Raw genomic sequence first — 25,392 nt, forward strand, 5'->3', positions numbered from 1 at the left:
AGATTTATGAAAAAGAAAGGAAGCAGTTAATTATGATTTTTTTTCCCTTAGAACAAAATCACTAAATAAGTCTGCTGCTTCTCAGAAAATGAACCTTCTGCCATTGCTAGTGTTGCTGTGTGATGGTTGTTGTATGGTAGGTGTCAAATAAATGCACACAGTTGCTGATGAAGGATGTACAGGTCATTGATTTCCATACACCTCTGGTCCTTACTACGCAACAGCATGCTGGTGGCTGTTGGAAAGTTGTCTGCAATGTCCATACATCAAAACACAAGTGAGGGAAGACGCTGGACTCTGGCCATGTTCTTGAGAGAGAACATGCCTGGCTTCTACTTCACAATTGAATGAGTCTTCTTGAGGCCACCAAACCCCATCATGGAATGGCTTCCTCCGTTACAACCTAAGGGAGTTTTATTTTCCTTGTCATTTAGAATTTGCCAGGATCTTGATTTCCTGGGTTGTGGTCCTTTTTTTTTTTTTTTTAAACTGTGATTACAAAATAGATTATCATTTTGTTTGCTGGGGCATGCTGTATATGTGTTGCACTATCAGATCACTTGACAAAACAGACTGTTCCTCAACATGGATGCATGAGATTAAATCAGCATCCTGCTCACCAGTAACCTGAGTAAAAAGCGCTTAGGAAAAAATGTGGTCTGTCCTAGCGTTTCCACAAGCTACTTAAGGAAAACCTCTGGTGCCTCTTTCCTGCAGAGTAGAACACTTGCAAAGTTACCATTAGTCCCATAGTCCTATTCCTTGATTACCGCCTGGGGTTGTATAACCTCAGCACTGGGGGGAGGCCCTAGTGGTCAGTGAGTGATGGTCAAGCCCAAGGTGGGACTAACTGATAGTGCAAAGATTGCTGTTTGGAAGACTGGAACTAGTACTGAGAATGGGAAAACCATGTAGGATCAAATCTTTTGAAGCTTTCAGCAGATCGGAATAAGATTTGTAGGCACAGCGGAGAGGAATGATAGTGCTTCTCTAATGCTAGACTTAGAACTGAAACTTACTCTTCTTTAACTTGCTTTGGTGTCCTCTGGGCATTCACCAGATGGAATCTTCCACTTATGACTAATAGTTAGGCCCACATAGAGTCTCTTAGCTTCATTTTCAGGAGATGAATGGCATCTTTTCAGGACTTTAAGTGACTTTGAGATTTTCCTCAGAGCTATGATTGGCTTCCCAGACAAGGTTCAGAATATTGTATTGACCATGGCTGCCATTTTGTCTTTTGAGCAGCTCCAGTGGTGAGGGAAACAAATTTACAGGTCTTTTCAACCATGCAATTGTTTATCTAGTTGACTGGGAGAATTTTTCCACCAAGCTGGAAATAATTCACAAACTTCTCTTTAGTTGCCTAGATGAATTGCAACTTGAAATCGACTCCATATTTCATTTTTTTTAAAAAGAGCAGATGCTAGCATAATGGGCAGATTGCTTGGTTAAACCTGGCTTGTTTTGTGTTCTACTTGTTCAAACATGAGTAGCCTTTCCAAAGACCCGGAAGGAGAAGGAGAAATTTAAAAGAGCAATAGTGGCTAGATGGTAGGGCAGGAGGGGGTATGATTTCATCTACAGGTCCTAGTTTTCTTTTTGAAGTTTTCCTCCCTTAAATTATATTTATAGTTTTGGTATCCTAAGCCACACATCAAATTTTTAGATTAGAGATGGTGAACAGGTTGGCCTATGAGCCAGATATGGCTACAGGTGTGTTTTGTTTGGCCTACCCTATGTGTTAAATTGAGAATAAAGCCAACATTTTAAAATTATGAGTTTTACATAAAAATGTGAATTTTCCCATTTCCAACTTATTGATCTGGCAACCCTAAGCCTGCATTCCTTAATAGTGAGGGTTAGCTGGAGCCAAGAAACAAATTTTGTAGATAAATAATGTATTTGATACAAAAGTTTAAAAGCATAAAAATAGCCTGTGTGGAAAGAAAACCTTCTTTGTACACCTGTCCCTCACCACCTAGCTCCCTTCCTGAGCACAAATACTGCTGTTAGTTTCTTGCCCAGAGATATCCTTTAGGTGACAGTGCTCTTCAATCGATGACCTTATTGGTATTGGAATCTGCAACTCCTGTCTTAGGAAAGGACAGTTGTTTTTCCTAAAAAGCTCTAAATAGGACTATGTTTTAAATAGATAATGTTCACCAGCAGACCTCAATAGCAACAAAAATCATTGTCTTAACCTACGTTACCTTACTGTGAAAAACGTGTGTAAATAAATATGAATATCGAAAAATATATACATATCTGGATAAAGGCAGTGTCGTGATTTGCATAGTAGATTCCTGGTGCATTTATAGATGTTCAGTAATAAAATACAGACTTCTGCATCCTCTATAGTAAGGTCCCAACTTTTTTTTTAAGCAATGCTGTTAAGAATGCCAGTTAATTCTCATCTCAGTCTAACTGGTTTCATTCATCAACATCAGAATTGCAAAAGACAGTATCATTTTGTCTTTTTTTGGAGGGCGGCACCCATGGCATATGGAGGATCCCAGGCTAGGTGTCCAATCAGAGCTGTAGCCGCAGCAAATGCCAGATCTAAGCCACATCTGTGACCTACACCACAGCTCATGGCAACACCAGATCCTTAACCCGCTGAGCAAGGCCAGGGATCGAACCCGCAACCTCATGGTTCCTAGTCAGATTCGTTTCCACTGTGCCATGACGGGATGACGGGAGCTCCTTAGAAGACAGTATGATTTTATGTATTGTTTATAAGATATTTATTTGTATAAATACTGGTTTTTAAAAAAAAGCTTTACTGAACATCTTTTGAAAACTTGGTAGCAAGGCACTCTGCTAGTATCTGGATACAGAGGTTAATGGGATGAGCTCACAGTCTAATGTGAGAAGCAGAGATGTAAATAGTGAACTCTAATATCATCGAAAATGTTTTAGTCATTTATATGTTAGATGCTTAGAGAGCAGTTATACTGCCTGGAGAGTAAAGTATCAAGGAAAGCCTCTTAAGGAAGGAAACAAACATTCCGGTTAGTTTTAAAGGATGAGTAAACTCTCTAAAAGTAAGAACTGGGGAATTCCCTTGTGACCCAGCGGGTTAAGAACCCAACTAGTATCTGTGAGGTTGCAGGTTTGATCCCTGGCCCCCGCTCAGTGGGTTAAGTATCCAGTGTTGCCACGAGCTGCGATGTAAACTGCAGATGCAGTTCAGATCTGGCATTGCTGTGGCTGTGATGTAGATCACAGATGCAGCTCCAATTCGACCCCGAGTTTGGGAACTTCCATATACCACAGGTGTAACCATAAAAAAGAGAAGAAAAACAAAAAAATTAAAAATCAAAAAAAAAAAAAAAAAAAGCGGATTTGAGCAGGAAAAAGTAGGGAAGGAATAGGACAGGGAGGAGGGCCTGGACGATCTAGGGATAAAGGTCTCAGAGGCCAGGAGGAGTCTTTAATGTGTTACTCAGAATCTCAAGCACTTAAACAGGGCTAGAGTTACTGAGAATCAGATATAATGTATTTTTTTAATAACAGCTTTATTGACTTATAACTCACATACCATGAAATTCACCTTTTTAAAGTGTACAATTCAGTGGTTTTTAGTATATTCAAAGAGTTGTTGTGCTACTGCTACTACTAAGCTTAGTATATTTTCATCTGCAAAAGGGAGCTCTGGACCCATTAAGCAGTTACTCCCCATTCCCATCTCCACCTCCCAGTCCTGGTAACCTTCTGTCTCTGTGGATTTGCCTATTCTGGACATGTCACACAAATGGAATCAAACAACATGTAGCCTTACAGCCTGGTGTCTGTAAGTTAGCATAATGTTTTCTAGGTTCATCCATGTTGTAGCATGATAATTCTTTTCAATTTAAAGAAGAAATATTTTGATGCTGATAAATGTTCACATATCCCTTAACACCCTTGGTCTTTCTCCCAAAATATAGCCCGTTTAATGAAGGCTGAATGCAAAGCTGATCCTACCAGAGACTAAAGATCCCTTTATTTTCCTAGAAAGAGGCTCAGAGAGAATGGATTGAAAGATATATTCAAGACAGACTCATCCAGATTTAGTGAGGTGGACCAATACAATTCAATTTTTTGCACCCATCCCCCCTCCATTATCAAATATCCAAAAATGATTGCCATAATTTTAGGCTAGGTTACCAGTATAATGATAGTGCTATTGAGATGAACAGAGGAATTGCCAGATTGGTTTCTATTGGCGGAGGGGTTGAGGAGCAAGATGTGGAACAGGGCTAGCAGTGGGGTGGTGGGGGGTGTCAGACTTAAAAAGATAAGTTTGTCTTGGTATATGATGATTTTGAGGTAATGGAATAAATGAGTGAAAATGACTAGGGGGTATTAGAGATGGGATGGGGATAGAGCTTGGAGAAAGAACACAGAACCGGCATATTGATTGAGCAGACAAAAGAAAATTTTCTTGGAGTTCCCGTCGTGGCGCAGTGATTAACGAATCTGACTAGGAACCAAGAGGCTACAGGTTTGATCCCTGGCCTTGATCAGTGGGTTAAGGATCCGGCGTTGCCGTGAGCTATGGTGTAGGTTGCAGACGCGACTTGGATCCCACGTTGCTGTGACTATGGTGTAGGCCGGCGGCTGTGGCTCTGATTGGACCCCTAGCCTGGGAACCTCCATATGCTGCGGGAAGCGGCCCTAGAAAAGGCAGAAACACACACAAAAAAAAAAAAAAAAAAAAGAAAGAAAGAAAAGAAAATTAAATTTTCCTGTTGCATTTAGTGCAATGCAGAGAAGCCATAGAGCTAGGATGCCATAAAAATACTTAAACAAGAAATGTGTGTGGTTGTTTAATTTTATCTCTAGTTGTAGACTAAAAAATGAAAAACACCCACCTCTTAAGTGTTTTTGCTAATGTTAACATTTCTTAAAGAAGGGATATTAGACAGAGACCCATATACTCTGTAGCCTGTTGAGCTGCCAAATCGTAGGTACATTCTGCCCATGAGGTATTAAAAAGGCCCCATTCAGCTTTTTACTCTCTCAAAACGTTGCTGTCTGAATAGGGAATTTTGCATGGAGTTCTGACCTTTACTTCCGTGACCCTTGTTGAAAATGTGTTTGAATCCTTCTTGGAGACTGACCCCACTTTCCTATGGCTCCTTGACAACTGTTGATCCCAGTTGGAACCAAAGGAAGTGGCCTTAAAGTTGATGAAGCACAAGAAATCCAAGGCACAAAGCTGTTGAAGTGCTTACCAAATACTCTTTAAATTGCTGAATTTGTTGAAGAAAGGCTGTCTAAATCAAACATGTGAGTGACTTAGCCATCTTTTCCTAAAATTTGCTGTGACTTATTTTCTTAGGGTTATTTTTCATCAAGTATCAGTTCACGTGTACTGATTTCATTCCAGCTGTGAGTTCACCATTGTGCTGTGGGAAACACCAAATAATTTTCACATTCTGTCTGCCTAGAGAGGAAGTGCTGATTTAAAAAGTTAATAAAACCAGCTATCTTGGTATATCCTTGAGATCCTCAAATTCTAAAATCCTGTAACCCAACTTTCCCGAAAGACCTCATTCTCATTATTGAACATTTGCAAGTTTCTTGATTCCGGGATTAATTTTAAACTGTTTTCTTCCCTTGATTATATTATCACTATTTGATGCTGTGTCATACAGTTATTTTTCAGGATTTCAGTTACAGCACTCCTTTAAAATAGCTGCATTTTTGTCAGGGTTTTGCTAAGCAGAACTTAGTTTTGAAGAATTGGGGATTAATGGATGATTTAGTTAAAAGGTAAGTTTAGCACACCAGCTGTAACTTAGGATATAAAATCATAAATAGGCTACAAATGAACAAGGCTGAGTGATGGGCTGATAACTGAATTAAAACTCAGCTTCTGACTCATCCACTACAGAATTCAGAATTTTAGAAAATAAAATGCCTAGTTCTCTCATAGTAGGAAAGTCATATGAAAAACATTATAATCATGTGATATGACTTCACTGGCATGACAATTTACTATTCAGCAAAGTAAAGAACACGATTAACAAGTGTTTCTGCGGGCCTTTTTGCGCTTACATTGAGTTTTTGGCCTCTCCCCCTCACAGCTGTTTTTGATTTGGTTCCTGTGGAATATTTTTGTTTTGTTTTGTTTTGTATTTAACAACAGTCAGATATTTATGTACAGCTTCATCAAGAGCCTCCGATGACAAATACGCCTTTGGAGGCCAGTAGAAGCTGTGGGAAACCCCCGTGTCAGCACTTAAACCTGTTTCCAGCGGAGAGAAATCACTCTAGGGACTGGCCGAGCCTTCTCGTGAATCCACTTCTCTTTTCTAAAGCCTTTTGCTAGCCCACTTCCAACCCTCACTGGCCCCTTCTGAGATACTATCGTGCTTTGATTTTTCCTTATGAAGCAATCCCTCAAGACACAGCCCTGGCCTTATTTGCTCAGTGAGGGGGGAAAGGCAGAAATAGCAGGCAGAAAGCCATTTATGTCTTAGATTGGAAACCAGAGCCCAGTTTTTGAAATAAGGCTTGGCAGTATCCCTTCAGAGCTCACTTTATAAATTGAGTCCCTTTTATTTGTTGTCAGAGCTATCTACATGGATTTGAGATGTTCAGATAAGTTGGTTTTAGGGAACGATCCAATTGCAGGATAGACTGTGAAGCCTGGGCAGAGTTCCCTGCCCTTTAGAAGAGGAGTCTTGGATGAAACAGCCCACTTAGAGGTCCACAGTGTGGGGGGGGCAGCATGCCATAAATGCTCAAAGCAGAATTTAAACAGCTAATATGAAGTAATAGAACATGGAAACTGCTTCCTCAAATTTTAGTCCCTGTTCTGCTGCTCTCATGAATATATTTGGACCAACATTAAGTTCATCAGTTTCCTCACTTAAGGAGATTGAACCATGTGTAAAATCCTTTTTAGCTCTACTAATTCAGTGATTTTTGACTCACTGTACCTAGTATGACCAAGATGTTAAAAAATGGCCAATTTTTATATCAAAGTGATTCCTTTTTATACATTATATAAATATTTGCTGGTATCTTTCATCTCTGGCTGCCATTGCTAGCAGCAGTTTTGATTGCATTCTTTTTGAGATTTAGATCTACTTTGAACCTTAAAAGATCATTTCTCATACTTTGTATGGGCTAGTGTGTATAGCAGTGTATATAAGTCCAAAATGGCACAGTCCAGCCAAATAACTAACCTCATTCTCCAGACTTGGGCACACAGGACTTTTGGTTTCTTCGTAAATTCAAGTCTCCCCTCCCTGTCATTGAATGTGTTCATAAAACAAGTCGCTCACTACCTTTTCATACAGCCTCCAAAGACAGATTCCAAAACCCTCTTGGTTTAAGTACTGGCAGCATCCTTAGAGTGTTGAATGTATAATATCTGATAGGTTTGTTTAAAAATTGGCCGTAGTAGTCTGCAACAGTCATAGAATATATGAGTGCCTGAACTCTGGCTGGTGAGAAGGTCTGAGTTCATAGCCCAGCATCAGCAGATGGCCAAGATTGCTGTGTTCACCTGTGTGAGCGTGCAGGGCAGGACCATGTGCAGTAGCCCTGTGAAAGACCTTGGGTCACTTATCTCACTGAGCTTCATTTTCCTTATTTGTAGGATGGAGCCAATAATTCCTACTTTTCACAATTACTGTGAGCATTAAATAAGAAAGCACCTAACTAAAGAAAAGACTGATTGGGCTCCATCACAGCTTAAAACCACTTCAAAGGACACTATCAAGAAAGTAAAAGATAGCCTACAGGACTGGAGAAAAAAGTTGTTTGCAAAGCATTTATCTGATTAGGCACTGGTATCCAGAATATATAGGGAACTCTTACAACTCAGTAATAAAAAGACGTCTGACCCAATGTAAAACAGGCAATGTATTTAAATAGATGTTTAAAAGACTTTTGTATCTTCAAATGTCCACTAAGTCCATGAGAAGATGCTCAGCATCATTAGCCATCGAAAAATACCAATCTACACCACTGTGAGATAGCACTGCATACCCACTGAGATGGTCATAGTCAAAAAGATGACAGTGATAAGTGTTGGTGAAGATCTGGAGAAATTGAAACCATCAGACACTGTTGGTAGGAATGTAAAATGGTGCAGTCACTTTGAAAAACAGTCTGGTAGTCCCTCAAAAAGTTAAGTAGCGTCACCATGTGGCTCTGCTCTTCTACTTCTAGGTGTATAACTAAGAGAAATGAAAAAATATGTTCACCCAAATACTTGGACATAGTGTTGATAACAGCATTATTTATCATAAAAGCCCCAAAGTAGAACCAACCCAGAGGCCCATCACCTGATGAATGGCTCAATAAAATGTGGCTATGGCATTTGGAATGATGATGGAATATTATTTGGTAATTAAAAGGAAAGCCACATGCTGCTACGTGGATGAACCCTGAAAACATTATGCAAAGTGAAAGAAGCCAGTCACAAAAAGCCCCATTTTAGAGTATTTCATTTATATGAAAAGTCCAGAATTTAAAGAGCCAGACATCAGAGTAGTGGTTGGCAGGGTATGTTGGGGGACACTTGGGGGAAAGTAGGGAGCTGACCGCTTATGGATAGGGGTTTTCTGCTGAGGTGATGAAATGTTGTAGATGTTGTAATGGGCTGTGATGATGATTACACACTGTGAATATACTGAAACCATTGAATTACAGACTTTAAACGGATGAATTGTGTGATATGTGAATTATTTCTCAATAAAGATTTTTTTAAAAAGAAGAAAAGAAAGTACACATGTAGCCCTGACACACATTCTTGGGGCTCTCTGTGTTTCTGCCTCCACTCCTTTCTTTTTCTCTCTGGCTCCTGCAGGAAGTGGTGATTTTCTGTTGGTTACAGTGAGCTTGTTTGTAGGAGTGAACTTTGTATAGAATGGACAGTGATTTCTTCTATTTTTATTGGGCCCTCGTTTTTAAAGCCTTTGTCCCTGAGCACCTCCTTTGACCCTGTCTTGTACCCTGAGTAGCCAGAACATACTTGGGGGTGGGACACTAAAGGGGCCCAATGGCCAAACGCCTCCCTGGGCTTTCTGGGAGGGGCTGCTGACAAAGGAGTTCGGGGAAGATGAGTGTGCTTAGTTATCTATTGTAAATTAAAGTAGATGTTTGAAAGATCCAAATCCAGCCTGGATCTGAAGTTTCCCTCTTTACCTCAGGATTTAATTTTTTCCCAAGACTTTTTGTTTTGAAAATTCTCAAATATGCAGAAAAGCTTGAAGAAAAGTAAAATGAATACCCCAGTACCTTCCACTTAGATTCATCTATTAAACATTTGGCCTCACATGGTTTATCTCCTGTTCTCTTTTTCCTACACACACACATCATATACATACTCACACATTTTCTCTTCCTGAATCATTTGAAAGCAAGTTCCATATACAATGACACCGCCACCTAAATTTTTAGCATGGGGAGTTCCCATGGTGGCTTAGTGATAACAAACCCAGCTAGGATCCATGAGGACATGGGTTCGATCCCTGGCCTCACTCAATGGGTTAAGGGTCTTGGCATTGCCATGAGCTGTGGTGTAGGTCATAGATGCAGTTTAGATCTGACATTGCCGTGGCTGTAACATAGGTCAGCAGCTACAGCTCCAATTTGACCATTAGCCTGGGAACTTCCATATGTTGTAGGTTTGGCCCTAAAAAGACAAATAAAAAATAAAAATAAATAAATTTTTAGCATGAATCTGCTAAGCATACCAACATGCTTCTATGTAACTAGACTACTACTATCATCACAGAACAGTAAACAGTAATTCTATAACACCACCTAAAATCGCACATGTGTTCCTATTTTCCCAGTAGCACACAGCATTTTAAAGGCACCATTTAACCCATTGTTTGCTTTCTCCTTAAGTTTGTAACTTTATAAAAACTTTAACAGTTTTTTTAATAATAATTATCAGTCATTTAGCGTATAAACTTGAGCGTATCTGTAAAGTTCTCTGATCACCCCCATCTCCAAATGAGAAGACACTGTTGTCCTGCCTGCCGCCCCAGGCAGGCCTCTTCCAGATGAGGTCATCCAGGTCTTAGCTGGGCATCCTGGTCTGATTGAGGCAGCCATGTTGCCAACCACCCTGAGCTGTGGTTCTACCCACCCTCCACTAGGGCCCAAAGTGTCTGAGGCTTTGAGGAGGTAGGAATGGGAGGCTATTTTTGATATTTTGTAAAGCCATACAGAAATACAACATTTAAAACATGAGATTACATTGACCAACTAAACATTCAAGTTGTTTCACCACCATCATTGTCCCCCCCTCCCAGCATTTCTGTGGTCTGCAAAGGGAATGGAATACTTGGTAGCTTTTGGCCCTTTCCACAGCTCTGGTTGGCAGTTATGTGACTTCGAATTAGAAAAATAATGAGATAAAATAGTGTATTTTTTGGGGTAGGAGGGGTTTTTTCAGTCCGTGAGAGAGAGAGTGGAGATTAGGCCGTGGAGAGCCACTAGCCCCGCACGCCCTGACTTCCTGACTGCATCAGCAGCGGAGGGGCCTGGGGAGCTGTTCCTGCAGTTTGCCTGTGACCATTATTCTAGGGGTTCTATTTTTACAGCTGACCCTTCTCACTTGCAAACATAACAGCTGCTATGTGTTGAGTTTGGGGGGTTTCCATGTTTTGATACTGTAAAATTAAATTGATTCTTGGTTCTGAAATCTTAGTTTTGATCCATCAGGCTTCTCACTTAGCTCTGGGAGAGCAGGGAAGGAGGGGAGTATGAAATACTCTAATATTTTTTTAAAATATTGTTCATATTTAATCATGGCTTCTGTTGGTCAACAAATATTGATTGGTGTCTTTCCAAGTTCATGGTGGTGTGGGGATTCAAAGAGATACAAACCAGGCCTTCACAAGACTCATAAAGCAGAGTGGGAGACAGGATGGGAAAGTGGCCCAGACTGTGGAACAGGGGGGCATGCACAGGAGCTGAGCATATGCCACAGTGAGAGCTGCAGGATTTCAGGAGCATCAGGTAAGGAGAGAAGGCACTGGGCAAGAGCTGGGCTGGGCCTTGACAGAACTTCAAGTTCGGGAAAGGAGAATGAAAGAAGGAGTACCAGAATGGCTGATGGTCCAGGGTACACCCTGGATCTCTGAGAAGAAGTACCACAAGAAGCATAGCAACCAAAATTGATGATGTTATCTATAATTTTCATGGAACTTTGGTACCTAGACTTGTGATGCTCACAGCCGTCTTATGAAGTGGCTATTACCCCATTTTGTGAATGTGGTGGTCAAGGCTCAGAGAAGTGAATTGATTTGCTAAGTTGATTGGACATAGTTACACTTAGCTGTGCTAAGTGTTTTTTCTATATCTTGAGGTTTAAGGGACACCCCATAAGCCCAGGGACAGACAGGCCAGTGTACATGGAGTGATACATGTGTGCTCTGCTTTGTCAGGGGCATGGCTACTCTAAGACTGAATGGTTTTGCCTTTGGTGTTTGATTACAAGTACATTCTAGGGTCTCTTGTGGCTTATTTCACTGCACCATCCATCCCAGGGCCTAGGCAGCCAGCGTCACTGTTACTTCTTACTTTGAAACTGCTTTTAAGAACATACTGGCTTTTGGTAAAATCTATGAGAATGAAGTTTATATTCATTCATGATTCCATCATGAGACTCACCAATGGGAAAAGGGCAGGTAAGAGAGAGCTTCTTTCTTCCTGGCCTTTACTTTTTTCCTAAATCGTAAAGGGAAATTAAGAGCTTGCCCCCACTTGCCTTTATTTAGCTTGCTGGTTTTAAAAAAAATTAAATAATAAAAAATAATAATTCAATGATACACTAAAAATATTTATATCTTGTTGCAGAACAAAAGCATTGAAATCCTGATTACAATTACAGTGAATTGCTGGGGGATATATATTGTTTCCTATGAAAAGTCTTTTTGTAGCTGTGTAGGCTTTGGTTATGATGTCAAACTGGCTTTAACATAAACTAGGAATTTGTGAGCAGACCATGGAGTCCTGGCCCTGAGGATTCTAGACTGGGGGTTTCATGTCACGACCACCAGTGTCCTTACTGCTTATCTCTGTTCTCTGTCTGTTGGCTTTATTCTCTCAGGCAAACCAGTTTTGTTTTTTTTTTTTTACCCCCTATTTAGCAAAAAACATGGCCTCAGGCAGGTCCAACATCTTATCTTCCTTTAAGAGCATCTTCCCCAGTGGCTCTTAAAGGAACCCCCCTACCCCACCTGACTCTGATTGACCCGGCCCAAGTCACATGCCTTTCCTGGTTCACTTGGAGCAGGCAGGACAGGCTGTCAGGGTTAGCCCATAGGGCCATAGCCAGGGCACAGTGACTGGCAGTCTCCCCCAGGACCATGTGGTTGGAGTAAGCGGGCCACAGTGCCCCCAAAGGAGGGGCTGATGAGCGTGGACAGAGCTGGGCACATGCACAGAAGTGCATTCTGAGTCCGCCCTCCTCTTCATTCTAGTCCCTGTGTCTCTTCTCATCCCTCCCAAACAGTTCTGCTTTTCTCTGAGGACTTATTGCAGATCTGGAAGTTCCAGTCCCCAGAGTTGCCTCTCAAGCCTGACTTTGTCCACAGCACACACATTTCTCATTCTAGGTAAGGCTCAGCTCTTCCTTCTTGCACACATCCACACACCCTGGCAAGGCCGCACCCCGAGGGTGGGCTGTCTCTGCTGACCAGGTGTGGGCTGGGCCAGTGGGAGGCTGCATCTTTCAGCCCAGATGGTGATGGCCAGTCACTGTCGCTGCCTCAGGACATGTGCTTTCAGTCTCCACTGCAGTCTAAAAAATTACTTACCGTGCTGAAACTTGTTGATAAACCCAGATCTGTAATTAGGAGCATAAACGACACAATACAGGCCTCGCACAAATGAATGGTTGTGGAGTATTATGGGCCCCTGTGGATTATCTGACTGAAGCAAAGGGGGGTTGGGAAATGCTGGTTGCTGTTGGACAAATTGCTACCAGATGTAGATTTCAATAAACACCACACTGCTGTTCCCTTGCCTGAAGGTGCTGTGAATTTCTTGAGGCAACAGAGCAATCAGTAAACTGGCGACTGTCCCACTGTGAGTAGTCTCCTGGTGTCCCTGGCCCAGGATGCTGGTCCACTAAAGGCAGACCCTGGGGGCCTCTCTCCCCTACCTGACATTTTAAAGGAGCAAAAAAAGGAGTAAAATGCAGCAACCAGATCCCATGGCACCTAAGATAAGTCAGGAACTGTGGCGTGACTGTTGCAGGAAAAAAGTGTCCCTGGGTGGGACTTTCAGAGAATTGGGATCAGCAGTTTTTCTTTAGACACTAATTGTAGCCACAGGATGGACCTGCCTCAGTCAGTGAATAGCTGAAAGCTTCTTTGTGCCACGTGAGGAAGGCCCACTTTCCTTCTCATTGAACTTAGAGATCAGAGGAAGGGTGGCATTAAAGCAGTAGTTACAAAGCAACAATGGACAACCTTCAGGGTCCCATGACCTTGCAGTGTGGAAGCTGCTTCTCTGCTTTCACCAGCTGCTGCCAGGGGCTGGCCAACACATGAGCCTGAGGATCTGAGACTGAAAGGTCCCAGAGTGTCATGCTACTTTGTTGTATCTTGAAGGGAGTGGAAAGGAGAGGTTGAGATTGAGAGAAGGAGGGAGAGGGAATATGAATGATTTTAGTTTTATTTACTAACAAGCTTCTCACATTCCTTAGAATGAAGTGTGTCTGACTGTAGTGACTTCCCCAACCCTTGGTTATGGCTCTCTAATAAAAAGGCAAGCACCAGATGGATGGTTGGCCTAAACCCAGCACACATGTTTGCATCATGTGCGGTGCCCTAATCTCAGTTGGATGTTCAGGTTCTTGAGGGCAAGGACCACCTCTCCCATTCTCATCGACAAACAGGTGCTTTGCACTTAAGTACTAAGAAAAGTATACATTGGTTGAATGGTCAAAAAAAAAAAAGTCAGTTTTACATGAAAAACATCTTGGCTACTGAGACGATGTTTTTGTGTTGAATTGTGTGTAAGAGTTTCAGGAGCATGGAGCTAATTGGAAATCCTGGAGTTGAAGTAAATTCACCAACATCAAGTTTGTATCTGGCCCTCAGTTGACAAATCTCTGCCTTGACTTGAACTCTGGGGTCTCTGCATCTGATAGGGTGGTCTGTTCCTCCTTGGGACAGTGATGATATGATGGTTGACTTCTGAGAACTTTCTGTGTTCCAGATGTCCTACTAAGCATTTATTTGGATTGTCTTATTTAGTCTTCACAACCGTTTTATTTCACAGATGAAGAAATTGAGGTGCCTGGAGGCTAAGTTGCCCAAGTTTATGTAGCTAGTAAGTGTTGGAGCCAAGTAGTTTGGCTCCAGAGACTGCTTTTAAATACTATTTTGTGGTGTCTGTGTTTGTTGGGTCTGCCTAGAGCTAGTTAAATTCCTCTTCTAAATGACAAACCTTTTTATGTTTGGCTACAATTTTCACATTCCCCAGGCCTCTGTTCTCCAGATCTGTGCGTTAGTAGATCATCATGGTGCATGGGTCTCATGCTTTCAAGTCAGAAACTCAGTTTTTCTAGAACATGAATACTAACTCCCAGTAGCCAAACTCATAAGAGATCAATGTATAAAGCAGGCTGTTTGCTTTGTTCTGTCTGCCACTCCCCATATGTGGGGAGACAGTTGGTAATTGGAAGGTTACATGATAACCTCATGGAACTGTGATGTGCCAGGCACTAAAGGGATCTGTTCTCCAGTGAGATCATCTTGCTAATTTCTGGACAGTGATAGAGACATTAATAAATTCTTGCAGAAATTCTGGACTCCCTCTTTTCAAACTCCACATGGCCCCTGCTACCATCTATGAAAAATCTTAAGAGAGTTATTTACGTTTTAGCTTTCTTAGTTAAAATGTATCTCCTGAGATCACTCCTTTGTTGCTTTGATTGAAGCTGGAAATTCCCTATTTCCTCAATTGCTTTTGTAAAAGTCTCTTCAGATGACTAACTTCCACACATGGCCATTGTTCTCCAGGGTGGGTCAGTTCTACTAATTCCATTCTCCAAGGCTATCCTTACTTTCAAGGTCTGCACAGAGACCTCACTATACCCGACTCATAGGTGCTAAGTATAGTCATTATTGCAGGGGAACATTTCAAATACTTTATTGGAAACCTAGGAGAAACATTCCTTTGATATTAATGGAAAGAAGACAAATTGGGTCCATTTGAAAATAGGCTAAAACTTCTGAATTGCTACCAAGGAGGGTGTCTTTTGAAAAGGACAGTTCAAGTACAGGTGCTTGACAAAATAGGAACCAAGGTAAACATTTGTAGGCCTGATCAGTACCTGAGATAGAGCACTGGGTAGCATCTACCCACTTGAATTGAACCCAAAGGGAAGTGAAGGGCCTCTTGGCCTGGGCAAACCACTGGCACAGAGGACCTCTGCTAGCTAATGTGAGTGCGACTGTCATGCCCAGGAGAAAACCCTGGGAGGTCTGCACTGAGCAAATGTTTGTTGTTAGACTATGATCAACTAGAAGGCGGGTGCTTAGATTTCACTCAAATCTGTGGTTCCAGCATCCAGCCTGGAAGCTGGCATACCACAGAATAACACAGTAACTTTTTTTAATGAATGAGATTCCATTCACATGGAATATCCAGAATATGCACAACTATAGAGACATAAAGTAGATTAGTGGTTGCCAGGAGCTGCCGAGGGTAGGGTTAGGGGTTGGGAGAGAGCTGGGAAAAATAGGGATTGACTTCTGTGGGTAGAGGGTTTCTTTGCGGGATGATGCATATGTCCTGGAATTAGATAGTGGGGATGGTTTCACAATTCTGGGAACATACTAAAACCACTGACTTGTACACTTTGAACGAGTGAACTGTATGGTCTGTGAATTATGCAGCATGTGCACTGTATCTCAATAAATTTAGTTTTTAAATGAATAAGAATTTGTTGCTGGTGGGGATGCAAAATGGGACAGCCATTTTTGGAAGACAGTTTGGCGGCTTCTTAACAAGACTAGTCATGCTTTGACTATATGATGCAGAATTGTGCTCCTAGGTATTTACTTAAATGAGTTGGGAACTAATGTCCACAAAGAAACCTGCCCATGAACGTTTAGGGCAACCTGTTTAATGTAATCACCAAACAGGAAGCCACTGAGAGGTGCTTCAATAGGTGAATGGATTTAAAAAAAAAAAAAAAAAAAAAAGGCGATACAGTCATACAATGGAATATTATTCAGCAGTAAAAAAAGAGATGAACTATCAAACCACAAAAAGACGTGGAGGAAATTTAAATGTATATTATTAAGTGAAAGGATTCAATTGGAAAAGGCTACATAACATATAATTCCAATTATATGACATTCTGGAAAAGGCAAAACTACAGGAATAGTGGAAGGATCAGTGATTGCCAGGGACTCCAGTGGAAGGAATGAATGCATGGGTAGAGCACAGGAGGTTTCAGTGGCACGCTCTGTGTGATATTATAATGAAGTTTTGCATTTGTCAAAACCCATAGAACTGTAAAACACACAGAGTGAACCCTAGAGTGAATTATGGACCTTACTTAATAATAATGTTTCATAATTGGTTCATCAATTGTAACAAATGTACAACACTGATGGAAGATGTTAGTAATTAGGAAACTGAGGGTTGGGAAGAGAAAACATGGAACTCTTAATTTCTGTTCTATTTTCTGTAAATACAAAACTTCTCTAATAATTTTTTTCTATTAATTTAAAAAAGCAAGAAATACAAAAAGTAATATGGCAAGCATTTTTATTCCTACCATGCTGTACTGACATTTATATTTTTTTTTGGTCTTTTGTCTTTTTTGTTGTTGTTATTGTTGCTATTTCTTGGGCCGCTCCCGCGGCATATGGAGGTTCCCAGGCTAGGGGTTGAATCAGAGCTGTAGCCACCGGCCTACGCCAGAGCCACAGCAACGCAGGATCCGAGCCGCGTCTGCAACCTACACCACAGCTCACGGCAACGCCGGATCGTTAACCCACTGAGCAAGGGCAGGGACCGAACCCGCGACCTCAAGTTTCCTAGTCGGATTCGTTAACCACTGCGCCACGACGGGAACTCCTGACATTTATATTTTTACTTCAAGTTTTTCTTTCTTTTAGGTAAAAGAAATAAAATATTACTGGCGAAGCACCCCTGACATCTTTCATTTCTGGTCCCCTTCGTCCTCCCTAAAGGAAACCCCTATTACTAGTGTACATCCTCACTTTTATATTTTTATATTGAATGAATTATATTATTTTTCAGGTGTTTAAAAACCATATATAAGTTTCATAAACTATAAGTGTTTTGCTCCTTGCATTTTTCATTCAACCTGATACTTGAAAGATCTCTCCATGTTGCTAAATATATGGATCTAATGCTTTTATCTTAAAAAAACCTTTTTAAAATGTAGCATTGTATTCTATTGTAAATATGTTCCTTTGTGTTGTTTTCCTATTTCTCTATTGATGGACAATCAGATTATATCTAATTTAAATTACTACTGCTAATGCAGCGATAAAAATTTTTTTACATAGGAGTTTCCTGGTTAAGGAACTAAGCAGGCTAAGGATCTGGTGTTGTCACTGTTGTGCCTCTGGTTACAGCTGTGACACAGGTGCAGTCTCTGTCCTGGGAACTTATGCATACCACAGGTGTGGCCCCCCAAAAAGTTAAACATTTTTTGCTATAAAAAATAAAAGGAAATGAGAAGGTGAAACCCATTAGAAGGCCCAGTAGACATTAAGCAAATGATATGATAGGGGTAAGACTAGGGGCATTCTGCATAGCAAGTTCATTCATGCTAATTGGAGTCCTTGGTAGTTAGCCCTTGAGGACTAGCGGATTATGTTTACACAATCAGTTAACTAGTTAACAGAGGCTTGAGATCCATAATAAGGACCATTTGAAAATTTGAATCACCTTAGGGTTGAAAATTTGTGAGGATTGGGGGACTGAGTTTTCTAGAGTAAAGTAGAAGAGAGGAACTCAGTATTGTTGCTATTAGTATTCCAACCCCTTGTCTTTAGTATTTTCTATGCATGGTAACATCTCCACGATACCAGCAATATTCCGCAAATCACCAGTGTTTGGTAAGCACCTACTGTGTGCCAGTTGCCACCCCAAGGAAGGTCCCATTCTTATCTGCTAGACGTGTCTGTCCTTCTAGGCTCCAGCCAGCCCAGTGCCAGTCCAGTGGGGACAGACCTGCTACTGCTGAGCTGAGCAATCCCTTACAACCCAGAAAAGATGTTGAAGACAAACAGCTCTTCCTTTTTCAGCAATCATGGGGTAGTCACAGCTCTGTCCACCAGCCCTGAGAGAGTTGTGCTCAGACTGGGAGATTCACTGTACAGTCATAGGAGGGGTGGCCAGGTTGATGCTGGGCTGAGAGTTCTCTGGATTCTGAGGCGAAGAAAGCAGATGGAGTCATGGGCCTTCTTGCCATGTGGCCTGAGCACTGAATGTCCTTGAAGCGTGGAAAGTCCTGTCCACAACCTTCATTAACTTTTTTTTTCCACCTAGAAAGAAGCCAAGAAGTTTCAGAGTAATTCTCAGAGTAATCCAGAATGATCTTTGCAAAAGATAATACCAGAAAGCTCAGAGGGATTAAAAAGATAGGCTTGCTAAAGAGAATATTTCCCAGCCTCTGCTGGCCTATGAGCCAACAAAAGCAAAACCTCAGTCAGAGTTTAATGAGTGAGAGAGAACAGCTAGAAATGGGTGGAGAAGTAGGCAGAAGGAGGCTATTTAAAAGACCCTAAAGTGCTGCAGCTGTTTTGGCTAATTTTTCTCATCCCAGTGATGTTCCAAGCTCTTTGTCTTCTGTGGGGTGAATTCATTTGGCTCTCTCATGAGTCATCCTGCCCACAAATAATCTCTTGGAGTAGCCCTTATGAAAATAGACCATTCACATTGCCTTGTGTGAATTGGCGGTTGTGTATCCTTTCCCTGGGTGGGCTGTACTGCGCCTGCTGTGCCTGCATCTACACATGTCAGGGCTTCTAAGGTCTGAGTACCCCCTCAGTGTGCCAGGGGACTGGGGGAGCACAGAAGGGGACATCTGGCCTCTGAAACTGAAGTAGGGGAGGGAGGCTGCAGATGTCAGGCCATGAGCTGCTGACTGCTCCGTCCTAAAGGTGTCTAGATTTCACAGATCTAACCTTTGCCACAAGGGTTTTATGCGAATTATCTATGAAAAGACAGGCAACATCAGAGGAGATTTGGTATAAATAAATGTTACTAACATTTCAAACTGGATCTTGCCAAATTTAGCTTTTCCTCTTTAGTGTTTTCTTTACTATCTGGCCAGCTGATCTGACCAACCAGCATTCTTATTTAAAATTTCCCTAGAGAGACACTGAGCTCTTTAGAGACTAGATTGGATATGTTGTTTCTACGGCCTAACAATTTCCTCTTACCTGATGATTACCTTGATTTTTCTCTGAAAGACCATCCAGGACCTAACTCTATCCCATGTGCTTTTCTGGTGGAATTGGCTCAACCCTGGGTTCAGGGTTGGAGCCTGTCAGTGAGGCCCAAGAGAGTCAACACATCATATTTCCCTGGTTGTAATAATTGGTGTAGAAATAGGCATGTGACCCAGTCCTAACCAATGAGTTCCCATGAGACTTTGGCCTGGATGCTGGGGAAGGACTTGGGGCTTTGCCAGTGTGAGCTCTGGGCTGGGGCAGCCTTCTGGTGACAGTGAGTGGAAAGTCGGTTTGGTGTGGGAACCACAGTAGGAAGAGAGCTGAGGCTAGCTGCGATGAGAGAGGGAGTGAGTGGGTGAGGACAGTCATGGCATTATCCTGCAAGCCCTGAACCAAGCAGCCTGGAAGGCACCATTATCCTGGCCTTTGTCATTCTGTGAGCCAAGTTCCTTTTTGGCTTGAGTGAAGTGTGGTTGAGTTTCCTGTCCCTTGCAACCAGGAACTCTATCTCATTTAGGGGCAGCATTTTCCTTATACCTACTAGCTAGTGGAGTGCCTGGCATGGAGGGGAAGCTTAGCACATCTTTACTGCATAAATCCTCTTTCCGCTGAACAGATGCTTATTGAACACTTACAAGGAACAAAGTATTGCTCTGGACCTTACAGGGCTGTAGTGTCCAGTATGGCAGCTGCTAGCCACATATGGCTCTTTACAGTGAAATTGGTGAAGAATTGAATATTTTAAAACTTAGTTCCTAAGTCACACCATCTGCATTTCAAGAGCTCAGTAGCCAGAGGTGGCTGGTGGCCACCATATTGGACAATACAGAAATAGAGCACTTCCATCCTTGCAGAAAACTCTGGAGGATGGCACTACATAGAGAATACAAACACGCATAAGATTCAAAACGTGCCTCCAAGAAGCTATGTATTTTTGCAGTTGTTTTGAAATTATAAACTGTAGAAAGTATAACATAGAATGATGGTCTGACTTACTGAAAAGACAGATTTATAAAAGACCAGCTCTATTTTTCTCATATATAATTTTTTTAATTTTTATTATTTTATTCAATGAATTTATCACATCTGTAGTTGTATAATGATCATCACAATCCAATTTCACAGGATTTCCATCCCACACCCCAAGCACATCCCCCCCTCCTACCGAACTGTCTCCTCTGGAGACCATAAGTTTTTCAATGTCTATGAGTCAGCATCTGTTCTGCAAAGAAGTTCAGTCTGCCCTTTTTTCAGATTCCTCATGTCACTGAAAGCATTTGATGTTGATGTCTCATTGTATGGCTGACTTCACTTAGCATGATAATTTCTAGATCCATCCATGTTGCCAAAAATGCTGGTATTTCGTTCATTTTAATGGCTGAGTAATATTCCATTGTGTATATATGTACCACATCTTCTTGATTCACTCCTCCGTCGATGGACATTTAGGCTGTTTCCATGTCTTGGCTGTTGAAAATAGTGCTGCAATGAACATCGGAGTACATGTGTCTTTGCGAGTCATGGTTTTCTTTATTTTTCTCATATATAATTATTTATAAAGAAATTCTAATGAAGTAGTTTAATGAAAAAAGTTACTGCATAGAGCCACATATTATACAAAGTAAGGTATGCTTAAATGTTCTTTCATGCAAAAGGAACTAGCATTTACTGGTCTGAAAACTGCAAGATATGTGGAACAGGATGCCTTGTTGATTTTCGGAGCCTTTTCAAGAAATAATTTATTTTTCAATTTAATTTTTATTTCATATTGAAATATACTTGATTTACAATGATGTGTTATTTCAAGTGTACAGCAGAGTAATTCTGTTATACATATACATATGTCTGTCCTTTTTCAGATTCTTTTCCATATACGTTATCACAGAATATTGATTAGAGTTCCCCATGCTATACAGCAGGTCCCCATTGCATCTATTCCATATACAATAGTGTATATGGAATATGGATATGTCAGGCCCAAACCCCCAGTCCATCCCTCCCCCCACCTTTCTCCTCTGGTTACCGTAAGTCTATTCCAAATTCTGAGTTTATTTTTATTTTGTAAATAAGTTCATTTGTATCATTTTTTTTTTTAGATTCTACATGTAAGTGATGTCATATGATATTTGTCTTTATCTGACTTACTTCACTTAGTATGGTAATCTTAGGTCCATTTGAATTGCTGCAAATGGCATTATTTCATTTTTTATGGCCGGGTAATATTCCATCGTGTATATATGCCACATCTTCTTTATTCATTCATCTATTAGTAGACATTCAAGTTGCTTCTATGTCTTGGCTATTGTAAGTAGTGCTGCATTGAACACAGGGATGCATTATCTATTTGAATTATGGTTTTCTCCAGGTATGTGCTCAGGAGTGGGATTATAGAATCATACGGTAACTCTATTTTTTACTTTTTTTTTTTTTTGTCTTTTGTCTTTTGTTGTTGTTGTTGCTATTTCTTGGGCCGCTCCCGCGGCATATGGAGGTTCCCAGGCTAGGGCTTGAATCGGAGCTGTAGCTGCCGGCCTACGCCAGAGCCACAGCAACGCAGGATCCGAGCCGCGTCTGCAACCTACACCACAGCTCACAGCAACGCCGGATCCTTAACCCACTGAGCAAGGGCAGGGACCGAACCCGCAACCTCATGGTTCCTAGTCGGATTCATTAACCACTGCGCCACGACGGGAACTCCTATTTTTTACTTTTTTAAGGAACCTCCATACTGTTCCCCATAGTAGTTGTACAGATTTACATTCCCATCAACAATGTAGGAAGGTTCCCTTTTCTCCACACCCTCTCTGACATTTATTGTTTGTATACTTTTTTTTTTTTTTTTTTTTTTTTTTTGTCTTTTAGAGCCACATCTGCAGCAAATGGAGGTTCCCAGGCTAGGGGTTGAATCAGAGCTGCAGCTGCTGGCGTGAACCACCTCCACAGCAATTCTGTGGAATCTGAGCTGCGTCTGCAGCCTACACCACAGCTCTTTACAAGGCCAGATCCTTAACCCACTGAGCAAGGCCAGGGATCAAACCCACGTCCTTGTGTGTATTAGTCAAGTTAGTTACTGCTGAGCCACAGCAGGAACTCCCAAGCCTGAAATTCTTAATTCATCCTTTAAGCCTCAACAGCATGCTCTGTGCTATTGAGTTTTGTTTTTTTTTGTTTTTTGTTGTTTTTTTTTTTTTTGGTAATAGTTTTCTTGAGATAGAATTTACATATCCTATAATTCACCCTTTTTAAAGGTACAAATCAATGTTTTTTAAATATATTCAGAGTGGCAACCATCATTATCATCTGTTTAGAAGATTTTCATCACTCCGCAAAAAGACCCTGTAGTACCTAGCAGTCAGCCCTCATTTCCCCAAGCTGCTCCTCCCTCCCCAAGCCCTAGGCAATGACTAATCTACTTTCTGTCTCTGTAGATTTGCCTGTTCTACACATTTCCTATAAATGGAATCCTATAATGTGTGTCCTTTTGTGATTGCTACTTAGCATGATATTTTTAAGGTCCATCCATGTTGTGGCATGAATCAGTACTTCGTTCCTTTTAAGGCCAAGTAAAATTCCATTGTATAGCTACACCATGTTTAGTTGATTCATTCATTAGTCAGTGGGCATTTGGGTTGTTTCTACTCTTGGGCTGTTATGAATAATGCTGCTCTGAACATTTGTTTATAAGTTGTGTGAATATACACTTTCAGTTCTTTGAGGGTATATATAGGAGTGGAATTGCTGGGTCACACGGTAACTCTGTGTTTTGTACCATTCTTTTGGCAACATCAAACATTCCAGTATTTAAATCCCGTGGTACTTAGTTTATCACTGCTACATCTTGCCTTCTTTAGGCGATCTAAACCCTTTGGGATAGGAAATAAACCCTCTTTTTCTACCTACTCCACTTAGTACCCACCACCATGTCTGCCCAGCAGGAAACATAATCACTGATTGTGAAGTTCTCTTCCTTGTTTTACCCTAATTAATGTCACCTTTTTCTTTTTGTGCTGTATCTGTTCTCTTTTCTAAAGCAGGTGGCCTCTCTGAGGCTCGGGCATTGCAGAAGACTGACCTGTGAATGCAGGTCATGGGTGTACAGCTGCCCAGGTCTGGGCATTCCGAGGGGGTGTGCTTTGGGGCACAAAAGAGGGTCAGCCTTCTAGACAACAGTGCACAGTGTTGTGCACTGCAGAGGAAGGTCAGAGCTCATGGAAGTGTACCTCTGCCATTAATGTACTTCATGTGCGGGTCCTTGCTCAGTTATCACCAAGAATTAAAATGCTTAGGAGTTCCCATTGTGACTGAGCAGTAGCAAACCCCACTAGTATCCATGAGGATGTGGGTTCGATCTCTGGCCTCACTCAGTGAGTTAAGGATCCAGCGTTGTTGTGAGCTGTGCTGTAGGTCGCAGATGCAGCTTGGATCTGGCACTGCTGTGACTGTGGTGTAGGCTGGCAGCTGAAGCTCCGATTCGACCCCTAGCCTGGGAACCTCCATATGCCGCAGGTGCAGCCCTAAAAAGCAAAAGGGAAAAAAAAAAATAGAAAAGAAAGAACACAGGCCTGGAAATCAAATATGGGTTTTACTTACATGTCAGCCATTAACACGCTATGTGACCTTAAGCTAGTCAGTTTTCTCTGGGCCTCAGTGTCCTCTATATAATTAAAGAAATGAGAGAGCAGTTCTCCTGGGTCCCCCTTACCCTACTGCTCTCTTCCCGGGCACCCCTTCCCGATAAATTCTTTTTCTTTATCAGCAAAAAAAAAAAAAAAAAGAGAGAGAGAGAGAAATGAAGTCAGTGAGCTCTTTAATTCTATAAATCAGGATAGAGAATGAGAAAGAGAACTGGTTTCTACAACTTAACCTCTCTGTCTTCAGCCCAGCTGTTAGCTTTTCTGATTCCAGCTCCACCTTCTATCCAAGGAGCAATGATCTTGAGGTAAGTGGAGGAGTGACGTTTTTAAGGATGACCCCCACAGTAAAATGTCAACATAATGAAAACTTTTTCTGATATCTCTGTATAATGTTACATGAGATTTACCCTGTATTCCAAGATGATTGTGGTATGTGTAATATAGAAAAATACATCATCTCAAGCACATGTCTTGGCTGACATTCAGCATCAGGATTCTGACAAATGTGTTTTTATATTTATGTACATTCTGCCTGATTCTAAAAAAAAGATTTAAGACTGTTACACTCAAAGCCATAGAAATAATTAAGGATAAAAACCTTTAGAATGAGCTGAAAAGGACAAGAGCCAAGTTTGAGGTGTTTTTTTGTTTGTTTGTTTGTTTTTTTAAGTCATTATCTTATGAAACCTTAAGAAAAGCTTCCAAGGGTGAACATGAAATGTGATTTTTTGGTTCCTGGCAGCCAAAGCAAAGAGAGAGGTAACAGGTTGCCTAGTTTTCCATGTCTGATAACAGCCAGGTAGTTGGCTTTGGGGGGAAAAAAAGGAAAATGCAGGCACAATTTTTTACAAAGGCAGTAGCCATCAGTTCATAATGAAACTCTGAATTGCAAACAAGAATGACAACATAGACCAAGCCTTATTTAATCAATAATGGCTGTAGTCACTGACACTTTTATAATGTTTATGTCCTAGACACTGTTCTAAGTGCCTTATGTATATTAATATATTACGTCCTTACCACAGCTCTGTGAGTTAGAAACAGTGCTCTAAGGCCTGTGATCCTAACCACTGCACCACACTGCCTCTCACAGGTCTGAAATCATGCAGAGAGCTAACTTAACACCAGTCATACACCTCAGCTCCCGGCTGTAAGCCATCTCAGGACAGAATGTCCCATTTAAAGCACCAAAACCTAACTGGGTGGATCAGTTATTTGCTGACATCAGCTGTCTCTTCCTGATGCAGTTACATACCCAGGAAGAGAGAGAGAGGATGAAACGCATCTGCCATGATTGGTCAATGTTTTTCAAGGTTATCAATGATTAAGAACTAGGG

At 41.3% G+C, this 25,392-nt stretch overlaps 1 protein-coding gene across 46 annotated transcripts in view; it reads left to right on the forward strand.

Annotated features, from left to right (window-relative positions):
• Positions 1–25,392, forward strand: part of ATG7 (autophagy related 7) — a 279,358-nt gene that overhangs the window by 163,460 nt on the left and 90,506 nt on the right. For 7 of the 46 annotated variants that reach the window (XM_084986728.1, XM_084986720.1, XM_021068391.2 and 4 more), the window contains one exon: positions 52–2,257. In XM_084986728.1, the coding sequence (XP_084842854.1) occupies positions 52–69 (18 nt within the window). In that variant the 3' untranslated portion in view covers positions 70–2,257. 46 annotated transcript variants of the gene reach the window in all.

This window comes from Sus scrofa, chromosome 13 (genome assembly GCF_054392235.1).
Source record: "Sus scrofa isolate SSC_HxYL_T2T_F1_AM1 chromosome 13, Sscrofa_HxYL_maternal_Yorkshire_Landrace_v2.0, whole genome shotgun sequence".
Lineage (NCBI taxonomy): Eukaryota > Metazoa > Chordata > Mammalia > Artiodactyla > Suidae > Sus > Sus scrofa.